This window comes from Antrostomus carolinensis, unplaced genomic scaffold (assembly GCF_000700745.2).
Source record: "Antrostomus carolinensis isolate BGI_N321 unplaced genomic scaffold, ASM70074v2 scaffold27355, whole genome shotgun sequence".
Taxonomy (NCBI): domain Eukaryota; kingdom Metazoa; phylum Chordata; class Aves; order Caprimulgiformes; family Caprimulgidae; genus Antrostomus; species Antrostomus carolinensis.
In genome coordinates, this window is record NW_010314794.1 from 1 (window position 1) to 11,421 (window position 11,421).

The following is an 11,421-nucleotide window of genomic DNA, read 5'->3' on the forward strand; positions in this document are numbered from 1 at the left end:
TAATAATAATAATAATAATAACAACAATAATTTTTCCCAAGGTGGCGTGGCAGTCTGGGATGCGCGGTCGCTTTCTAAGTAACTTTTTCCCCTCTGATTACAAGGGATGTGTGAATAAAGCAGAACGCTATTGATTCACACCAATCTATGCATCGACTGTGTGGGAGCCACTTGCAATTCCCAGCAGCACCAGAAAGCTTTGCAACAGGGAGAAATATGACCAGGCAAGTTGAGAAAATAAATTAAACTAGTGTCAACTTTTCTTGTTTCTTCTCTCATTATTAATGGATGGAATGGGGCTCGTTTATCAAGAAGAGGAAAAATTAATTGACACGGGGTTTAATGTTATTATGCCTGGCTTGTCTGGTCACATTTCTTCCTTTTTAATTTTTTGTATTTTTTGAAAGGCATTTTATTACAGTTTACAGGACCAGCTGCCAAAAGTATTGGTATAAACAAGAAAGCAGGTGCATAAATAATGCCCCAGCAGGACTGGACCTTTCTGTGTTTCAAAGCTTAAGGAACTTAAATACAAGAGAAAAGGCATGAAGCAAGCACATTGTCTGGTCACATTTCTTCATTTTTAATTTTTTGTATTTTTTGAAAGGCATTTTATTACAGTTTACAGGACCAGCTGCCAAAAGTATTGGTATAAACAAGAAAGCAGGTGCATAAATAATGCCCCAGCAGGACTGGACCTTTCTGTGTTTCAAAGCTTAAGGAACTTAAATACAAGAGAAAAGGCATGAAGCAAGCACAAGTGAGCAGATCAGGTACTGAGAGCTGACACAAAAGGGGACGCAGCCTGAACTCGTATTTCCTCATGACCACGCTGGGTGCTGCAGTGGGTGTCAGGCTGGGACACCCCCGGGGACCCCCAGGGACCCAGGACCACGCTCCACACTCACACGGTGCCATGGGAACACGTTCCGTGTGTGAGGGGAGACTGATCCTGGGTTAACGAGAGCACCAGCCGGTGAGTGACGGGTTGTTCTTGCTGAGAGATTTAAGCAGAGCCTGCATCATTTATTGGTGTGCTGTGGACCATGTACATCTCTTCCCTTCTCCTCCCCGTGCTCTTCTCTCCTGCCCTGGTCTTCAGGGTTATTGTGCAGGCACAGAATCCCAGAATTGCTTGGATTGGAAAAGACCTTTAAGCTCATGGAGTCCAACCATGAACCCAACACTGACAAGTCCCCTATGACTAACCCATGTCCCTCAGCACTGTGTCTACACGACTCTTCAATCCCTCCAGGGATGGGGACTCCACCACTGCCCTGGGCAACCCCTTCCAATGCCTCAGAACCCTTTCAGCAAAGAAATTCTTCCTCACATCCCATCTCAACTGCTCTGGGCACAACTGGAGCCCATTTCCTCTTGTCCTGTCCCTTGGTCCTTGGTTGAACAGATCCACCCCCACATCTCCACACCCTCCTTCCATGGAGTTGGAGAGAGCCAGAAGGTCTCCTTGGTGTTTCCCGATGATTCCTCCCCACTCCCCACTGCGGCGGGGTCCCGGTTTGCCCATCAGAGCCTTTCCAGGACTAACCCCAGCGTTGGTCTGGGTTTAACCTTTTTGGTACAGGATGCAATCACCTTATTTTCATTGTTTTGACACGTGCAGAGACTTGAAAGAGCGAGACCTTTAACCCGGTAAGCTGCTTTCCTGTAATTCCACCGATGAGTGACGTCCTCTGTGCGTGCAAACGCCGCTGCGGTAGTTATTGCTGTACACACAGATAAAACCTGGGCTGTGGGGAAGTTGCTGCCAACTAGCAAGAAAAAGTAGATATATTTCATAGCAATGGTGGCGTCATCCCAGCTGTATTTTACTGAGGTTGACATAAAACCTCTCAAGTGACAACAAAGGTGTGAAATATAGTTGGTTTGAGTGTGAGAAAAACAAAATGCGGAACACAGGAGCACTGACATTTGGTATCTTCAGTTTGGCTTCTTAATATTATTTATGGCTTCTACTGATTTTTTAAAAATTCTTTTAATCTTCTTAGGGTTTCAGTCACTTCTTCTGAACAGTGTTTCTCTTATTTCTGGAATACTGGGGCAGAAAGTGCTGCAGCTGAGCTCTGCTTTGCTGCACGGAGCCGTCCGCCCGCGGGCTTGGGCAGCTCTCTGAGCTCTGGGTCAAAGGAGGCTTTTTGGTGTAATGAAGGTGTGTCGGAGATGCTGATGGACATCAAGCATCTGGGCAGGCATCTGCAGGCACATTGGAAATGTTTCCAAGGTTATTTGGTACTTGAGGTTGTCTTGCCTTACATTGAGGAGTGTATTTCACCAGATTTTCCCTCTCTTATGAATAATGCACATGTATTGGTTTCACAGAATGGTAGGGGTTAGAAGGAACCTCTGGAGATCACCTAGTCTTGGGGTTGTCCTGTGTGGGGACAGCAGTTGGATTCGATGATCCTTGTGAGTCTCTTCAAACTCACAACATTCTGTGATTCTATGATCTTCCTTGAGACCCTTCCCCAGCCTTCATCCTCATCCCTCTGAAATGAAGCTTTGGCATCTCCACCTCTTCATGGACAGGATGACTGGGTGCTGCAGAGCAGCTGTGAGCGCAGTGGTGGGGAGCAGAAGATAAAGTAGGGTGCAGCCACTGAGACCGTTTGGCATCTGGAGGAAGAGAGACCCCGAGCAGAGGCAGCACGCTGGCTGCTGCCGGGCTCCAGGAGATCCCTGCACATCCTTTCGGAGCTGTCAGTGCCCAGGAACCAGCAGATGAGTACAGTGAAGTGACTCCTTCCCCTGAGCAGATGCTGAAGGAGGGTTTTTCACCTGAAGGTCACAAATATGAGTCTCAGCTTCCTTTAGTGATCACACTTGGCTCAGAGCCTCTCGTTTGGGGGCATCTGTTTGCCTCTTATTTTATTTTTTTCCCCTCTTCTTTGTCTTTTCTTTTACAGAGAAGATTATTCAAATGAATATTCAGTTTTATTCATTTGAATAAAAAACCCAACCGTTTGACTCTGTTAAATGCTTATCTCTTAAATAGAGCTTGTTAGCTTCCAATAATAGCTTCATTCAGAAGGATGCGGTATAATTTCATTTTAAAATGTGTGCTCCTTGACAACCGGAATCCTATTTATGTCACCATTTTAAACAGCCGCCTTTGTTTTGTGTTAATCTTTTTCATACACTTTTCGAGAACCATTTTTTTTGTTGACTCTTAGCACCTCTCAGAAGAAATAATTGTCTATTTAGTCCAGGAAGGTTTCTAAGAGTTTTGGTAATTTAAAAATGAGCATGTAGTCATTATGCCAACTAATAAGGCATGCATGCAGGAATATTTATTTTTTTTTTGTATGTGCAATTATTAAAAGTTGGAATCTGATATTCAGAAAGTGAAACAAGAAAAGGACTCGTTAACTGATCACTTTTATGAAGTTTTTAATTCTGGGGCACGTGGTCTCTTGGGGATTGTTCATCGAAGGAGCGATAGGATCCGTTGAGTAGCACCCGATGGATTTTGAGTGCCTGGATGCCTGCAGGTTAGAATCCCCTGGTTGCTTTCCAATCAGTTAATGACATTAGTAGGTGTAAAGGTAAAATATTGTGAGTGTTCAGCTACGGATTGAGTGTCCTGTGTGGGCTCTGGACCTGAACCCGTGAGCCCCCCGCACGCCGGAGCTGCCCACCCTGCCCCTCTGCCAGCTCTGGAGAGGAAGGAATAAAAAATGGTGTTGGTGTTCCTTACAGACCCAGTCACATCTGGTTTTTCTTGCCAAGCCATCTCGACTGGCCTGTGCAAAACAGCAGAGATCTTTTAAAAACCTGCAAATGAGTGTTGACACCTATGGATTGTTATTTTATTCTTGCTATCCAGTCTGTAAATACAGAAAGCTGGGTGGCTATCTGATTTTAATCAGACAAATAATTTCTTGATAAACCTGTGTTTAAGCCATATGGAGCGGGATGAGAATGGGAGACTTGTTTCCCAGTCCAAATGTGTAATGACTGCGGTGGGCTTTCGGGCAGTGTGGTGCATATTAAAGCTAATCTCCTCTCAATGCCCTCCCTCTCCTCCATCCTGGCAGTGAGACCTGACAAAAGTTGAAAGAGAAATCCTCAACTGCAGTACTCACTAATGAGTGACTAATGATGAAGATGTTGCTGCTGCTCAAACAATTAATGACTTGTAGACCCGGACTGGCCGTCTCATTGCGCTGGGCAGAGCCAGTCCCCAGCGGCGCTGCTCCCCGCTTCGGTAATTGCCCGACGCAGCGTGCTCCGGGATTCCTGGGATGCCGTATAGTCAGCCAGTTAACCACAAAAATTTGAGTTTTTAACTACAGGTCTGTTTAAGGTCGATTTAAATGGAGTAATTTAGAAGGCAAATGAAAAGCTTGAGTTAAGTAAAATACTTCAAGCTGCTACATACTTTAAGTGCAAAGTCAAATAGTGTTCTGAGCGCTGGGTTGGAGGCTGATGTGCTGTTGGGTGATGTGTTAGGCCTTGGAGGAGATCTAGAAACTATTTCTGGTGGTTTTCCCCCCCAAGAAAAGGGTCCAAAGCGGGATGGGAGCATTCCGCATTGCTATGTGTACTGTGCATTCCCAAACCAGCCGGCTGGGAGCTGCTCGGACCTCACCTCGGCCAGCAAATGCACGTTACAGCTTCAAATACTGTAGCCTGCAAAATGGATCTCCTACCTGCAGGTTGCCAAAACCCCATATAGTTTTAATATTTTCTACTGTGCCCTATCAAAGCAAACGTGTTGTTTGTTTAAAAGGATGAGTGGAGGGATGTTCACTGGGCAAAGCTTTTCATGGACGTTAACACCAGGCAGTGCTGGTTTCCCATCTGTCTTCCCTCCCCATCGCTCCAGCCCAGGTGAAGGCTGGTGCTGGGGGTGCCCTGGATCCGACCCCTCTGGCTCAGGCATCATGTGCTGTTTCCAGCAGAATTTTCAGTGCAGTTTGGGGGATGAAGTTCACTCTGTTGTTACATTTTCAAGATTTCAGTAGATTACTCGGTGTTGGTGTTGACTCATCAAGCCTTTGCCAGGGATGTAACCCATTAGATTGGGTTTTGTTTGGTTAGCTTGATATTTTAAGATTTTTTTTTAAGGAAGAAGCAGGGAACATGGATGCATAGAGCTGTGGTGAGCTGCCAGATCCCTTTAGCCTGGCCCCAGCAGAGCAAACACAGCGTACAGCTGCGGGCGGGCAGCGGGCATCAAACAACCCTAAACCAGCCCAAATCCACGGCTCCTTTGAAGCGGCAGCAGAGGAGAGAGGAATGATTAGATCAGAGGCCTTAAACCTAATGGTTTCTTAGAGGCCTCAGGATGTCCTGATGAGGTATTAGAGGAAGTAATTCAGGAAGAAAGGGACAAATAACCACCTCCGGAGCCGGGCTGACCCGCGGTGGCTGTGCCGGCACACGGCAGCAGGGACCTTTGGTGTTTGCTCGGAGCGAATGGAAACACAAAGTGCTGCTGCACGTTTGGGGAAGGATTGGTATTTTTTATCCTTGCCAGGGGTAAATGAGGAATCATCTTCTGTCTTCCTGGATTTTAATTTTTTTGGGTTGTGTAATGAGTCAGTCCTAATGGAGAAGTCTCGTGGAATTAAACAAGAGATAAAATCGATATGGTTCCATAGAAATATAATTGGGTTTTGTAGAGATTGCTCTTAAAAACCTATAACGTGTAAAAGAAAATACAGCCTTATTGTAGTTTCTGAGCCATTGTGTAACCGGGGTGTAACTATCCATTACATTCTGCAGGATGGATCAAAAAATCCATAAGGAGGTTTTAATTCTCCATTAAATCCTATGGAAGAGCTGGAACAGAACCGTATTAATTATCCCTGCGACGATGCTTCTTCCCTCCCTTAGCCTGCAGCGAGCTCAGGAACGGCTCCATAGACAGCAGGTGTATTTACACATCCATATTTTTATGAAAGTTTTCCAAAGTCCAGACAGCTAAGTAATACTTTATTAAAGTGAAATCCATTTAATTTAACCAGTATTTTCCTTTCCCCCTCCCCTCTTTGTTTCTTTATTAAACAGGATTTGGCTTCGTCACTTTTGAAAATGAAGACGTGGTGGAAAAAGTCTGCGAAATTCATTTCCACGAAATCAATAATAAAATGGTAAGTTGGTTTTGTTCCGCAACGCGTGTCGGTGACAGTGAGCACTGTGACACTCACCCTTTGTCACAGACGTGTCATATCTGGGTGGTGGCCCTTTGGGACAACCTTCTCCATGGGGTTAGCTGGGTGGTGGGCACACCATGTCTGGTGGAGTGGTCATGGGGACGGGATGCTGAGCCTTGACCACAGCTCACTGCGACCCTGCTCCTGTCCCCACGAGCACGGGAGTTGTCTGCAGGCTCAGGTGGCCGCCCTGCAGCAGGTTTTGGCATGGAAAGCCAAAGGTGGTGGTGTTGGTGGAAATGAACCTGCTCAGCATCTTGGCCAACCTTGGGGAAGCTTCCTTCTCCCACTGCTCCCCTGAAAACCCCTGATGCAGCCACTGAGCAGTGGGCTGGGGTGGCTGTTACGGACCATTTGCTCCCAAAAATAGCCGTTCTGGTCGAGCTCCCGAGTCCTGACATGGCACTGCCTGCTGGACCGTGTCCCCTGGGAAGTCGTGACTCTCTGCCATCATGCTGCAGTCACTTCCCACCCAGACCCAACCCAAGAGCCAGACCTGGGTGAAGTTTCTCCTAAATGACAGTCAGGTCCCAGGTTGCGGGTTGCCCTGTCAGTAAAGCCACTGAGCCAGATGAAGAAGGGCATTTGTATTTCAATTGATGCAGTAACTTTGATATTTTCAGCTAAAATATTCTTTTTCCCTTTGTCAAAACATCCTTTGCTTCTCAAATGTGTATTCAGATATGCATTGTATATTGGTCTGATATGTGTTCACAGACTTTAAATTCAATAATAGAGCTTTTAGTGTGGATAAGATCAAAGCAATCTCCTTGGCATATGCTGGAGGCCTGATTCAATATTTGACTTGCTAATTTTTCCCAGGGCACTGAAATAATATTCCTCATATTGTTCCTCACTGCAATATGCATCTGAAATAGAAGTGAGGGTCCTCTTGGCAAAGGGAGTGGTGGGCTGGCAGGGCGGGATGGGGGCAGGTCCCTTGGCCTTGCGGGAAGCCCCTCGCTCTGTCTGGGCTGGGTGCCGTGGGCTTTGCCTCTGCCCTGGTGCCAGCGATCCCTCGCCCGAGACGCTGGTGGGTCATAGGGGAGGCTCGTTCCCCTGTACAGAGTTCCTAAATGCTGGTTAATCTGCCTTAAAAACAAACCAAAACAGAACGAGTCTCAACCACCCCCACCCCAGCATCCAGATGACAGACCCAGAAACAAATTAGAAACGCTCGGAATGTAAATTTGGGTGAAACTTGTCGCTTGGGAGGGAAGAGCTGCAGTGCCACGCTCCGGGATTTCCCTGCCCCTCGGTGGCAGTGGGCACGTGTCCTCTCATACTCACAGGCTGAGCTCTTTCACACTGTAGGTTTTCTCTGGAGCAAGGCTCAGCCTTCACCTGGTGCAGACCAGCGCTGCCCAGTATTGCCCAGTGAGATGACAGTGGGGTCTGTGCTCCTGCACCGTGAAAATCTTACCCAGGTGTTTGCAGACCCCTGCGAGGGCAGGAGAGGTGGGGGAGTCACTGGGAGGACTTCTTCCCAGGTGGGAAGCTGCACGGGAAGGAAACAGCAGCGCAGGGAACAGAGGATGGGACAGGGTGAAAACACACGAGGAGCTTCACAAAGAGCAGAAGAATCAGTGCAGCCTGTTGGGGTTTTATTGTCACGGATAATTAAAATATATTCTTCCCGGCACTCTTGGTGCCTGATCCAGGGGCCGCGATGCTTTGAGCATTCTCTTCTTGTCACTTCTTCTACAGCACTAATTTCAAAAGCAGCCCACGAGGGAGGAGATGAGACATGATCCCGTCTTGGGTCTGACTCATCCTATTGCTGATGTGTCTGCAGAGTGACTAGAACCCCGTGCAGGGGCAGGAGAGCATGTGCACGCGCGTGTGACAGTGAGCTGGTGTGGATGGCTGGAGGTGACACGCAGCTGGCTGGGGGTCAGCCTTAGGTGTGGGTGTACTTTCCGTAGCACCCTCGGAGACTGACCGCTCCTGCTTCGTTTTTAACACATCCCCCTCTTGCATTTTGCTGCCCAGGGGATGGGTTCTCACAGCCCCAGCTCGGGGTGATGGGCTTTGCAGCCACTCAGTGAGCTGGGGCAGGGATGCCCTGTCCCCATCCCCATCCCCAGTCCACTCAGCTGAAATATCCACAGCTCCACAGGCACTTGAGTGGCCCTGAGCTCTCCCGTTCTCATCTCCTGAACGCTGTCATTTGGCAGAGCGTGGGGGCACGCGGAGGGTCGCGGGGCTGCTGCTGTTCCCAGCCTATTTCCAGGCTACCAGCTCCCTGGCAGGCTATTTTTAACCCACCCATTCTGCTTCTGTTGCCATCCGTAAAGCTCAGAATGTCAAATGTGGTATTAAACGAGCAGCGTGAAAGCAAAAAAGAAAATGCCATTTATTCATTTAATAAAGGAAACTCGGAATTTACGTGGGAGGCCAAAGATGTTCTCCAGACATTGGGAGGGGAAACAACTGAAACCCAAACAAGCTACTCCCAGAATATCGTTCCTCTGACACGAGCAGGCTGCTTTGCAAAGAGAAACCTGGTTTTCTAAGGGGGTGCCAAAGTAGCTGGAAAAGAAAAGTGATGGGGTACTTTATTTTCCTTTAGATCCCACTGTGACAGGGTCATCACATCACAGGTAATGGTGGGACAAGTGCCAGCGAGCGGAGCAATGAGCTGAGCCTGGCCCAGGCACTTGGCACTGAAGTCAGGATCTCAAGTCAGACACTGGAGGGGGTGACAAAGATGTTGGGCTGTTCTAAAACAGCATCTGTGGCTGCTTGTTTCTCCCATGGTGGGATTTTGAGGGTTTTGTGGGGTTTTTTAACGTACCAGCACCCTTCAGGCTTCTCCCCGGAGTGGCAGCCTTCACCACGCGGTGACGTTTTAGATGTGGTCTGTGTCACACACCACCTGCCTTTGGGTTTTTATCCAAATGCTTTGTATTTGGCACCTCCATTCCTGGAAAAACCAAACTGCCCATCACACGTGCAGAAGGCAGGAGGGCACATGAAACCACCAGTGCCCAAGGTCCCTGCAGTAACTGGGAGTGGAGGAAGCACCATGTGTAGCCAACAAACCACCTCCAGCCTTGCACAGACAGTTTGAGAAGCCACCGGGTCCTTTGCCAGCTGGACACCATGGAAGGCAGAGGTCAACCTGCAGATGCAGTGTTGGGCCTTGTGCATGATCCTGCTGCCTCTCCAGTTGGTGTCCTACTGGTTGTGACGATAGGTTTGAGTTGGTGTCTTACTGGTTGTGACAGTGGGTTTGCTGGCTGTGCTGTGGGAGGGGTACATGGAACATGGTGCAGGGGTGATGCTTGTCGTGCTGCTCGGCTGTGACCCTGGGCTGCAGGTCTTTGGGGTGCTGTAGGTGGCTGGTTCTAGAGCAGATGTCTTCAGAGACACCTGACCGAATGTCCATGCTGTCTCTGCGTACAGGGCATCTGGGTCAGGGAGTGGCTGTAGGGCTGAAAGTGAGATGTGGCATTGGCTTGCCCAGAAGGCATGTCAGGGGACAAAGGGGAACGTTAACAGGGTGAGAGATTTGCCTGTGGACACGTGTGATCTGGGTCCAGAAATCACCGTTCTCCCTTGTGAGGAAACTGCCTTAGTGCCGTCAGCAGGTTTTGATGCTGTTGTCCCAAATCTGCAAAGCACAGGAGCTCATCGCACCTTGCAGCTCTGTCACCCCTCCCAGCTCTCCCTGTGGGCATTAATCCTCATTTTCGGCTCAAAGGAAGTAACAAGAGAGTTAAGAAACAACCTCCAGTGGCCAGAAATGATATGTGACAGCTCCAGTTCGAGGACCTACTGTAGTCCCTGGGAAACTCTTTGGAGCTGGGATTGTCCTTTGATTTGATGCATCTGTAGGACCTACCCAAAGGGATTTGTCATTGTGAATGTGACATTGAGATGAGATCTGAGGAAGAAGTTCTTCACTGTGAGGGTGGTCAGACACTGGAACAGGTTGCCCAGAGAAGCTGTGGCTGCTCCTCCCTGGAAGTGTTGTCGGCCAGGTTGGATGAGGCTTTGAGCAACCTGGTCTAGTGGAAGGTGTCCCTGCTGATGGCAGGGGGGTTGGGACTGGATGAGCTTTAAGGTCCCTTCCAGTCCAGACCCATCTGGGATTCTTTGTGGGTACTGAGGCCAAAAGTGTGTCTGACTCTGGGGAGTTGGGATGTCAGCAGGTCACAGGAGAGCGTCGCCGCTCGTCGTATCCTACTGTAGGTTCAGTCTTCTGGTTGTAGAGCTGGAGCCTGACTCACGGCTGGTTGTTGTGGATTGGATGTGAGGAAGAATTTCTCTCCTGAAAGGGTTCTGAGGCATTGGAAGGGGTTGCCCAGGGCAGTGGTGGAGTCCCCATCCCTGGAGGGATGATTGAACTCGATGATCTTAAAGGTCTTTCCCAGTCTGGGTGATTCTGTGGTTTTACGATTCTGTGACAATTCTGATGCCATCGTCCCCATCCCACCTTTGTCAAGGATCTGATGGGGTTTTTTGAGTATGTTTCTCACCTCCCTGCTGCTGCCTCAGGTTTCTTCATGAGAGGAGTGGCAGTTTTGACTCTCTGTGGCCTCCTCAGGGTAATCAAACCTCAACTAACCCTGAACCACTCGTTGCTGGCCAGACAAAGTTGCCTTGTCTTTGGGTGGTAAAATGGGGTTTTGTGCATTGTGAGTATGTGCACATTCTGCTTTCCTCAAAATAGCCCTGGTTTCCCTGGAAAGCTGGGAGCCGTGGGGCTTGGAGACATCCTGGTGCTGAGAGCTGACAGCCCGTTTTGTTGCACTGGGTATAAGAAGCTTTTCACTCCCCATCTCAGCTGTCCTGGGTTCTGGTGGCTTTGACTGCTCAGCTTGACCCAAGAGTACCCCAGTGTAATGGTAATTCTCCAAACTAGACTAAACAAAAATAGTGATTTTTAGTTTCCTTGCCTTTTCCTTTTTTTTTTTTCTTTTTTTTTTGCCTTCGAGTTAGAACTTTCTTTGTGAGGCTGCTGAAGTGCAGCAGATCCCTCAGACAGGGGAGGTGGGAAAAACCTGGGAATTATTAAGATAGGCAGCAACGCTGAACGGAAAGTTTGTGTGAGATCCGGGTTTGTGTACCAGGGACCCACATCGGGCGAGCTCTTGGGGGTGATTCGGTGCAGAGCTGGGTGCTGGCTCCTCACTCCAGATCAGTCCCTCTTGGAGAATCCTCACTCCAGATCCATCCCTCTTGGAGAAGCCCCGCTGCACGTCCCGCTGTGCCAGCACATGTGTGACATTCCTGC

The 11,421-nt window shown here is 48.6% G+C and overlaps 1 protein-coding gene across 1 annotated transcript in view; it reads left to right on the forward strand.

Annotated features, from left to right (window-relative positions):
* Positions 1-6,033: 6,033 nt before the first annotated feature.
* Positions 6,034-11,421, forward strand: part of LOC104524787 (RNA-binding protein Musashi homolog 2) — a gene marked incomplete at its 5' end in the record, with an annotated part of 54,164 nt that continues 48,776 nt past the window's right edge. The window contains one exon of the mRNA XM_029084906.1: positions 6,034-6,116. Within this exon, the coding sequence (XP_028940739.1) occupies positions 6,034-6,116 (83 nt within the window). The remainder of the gene's footprint in view (positions 6,117-11,421) is intronic.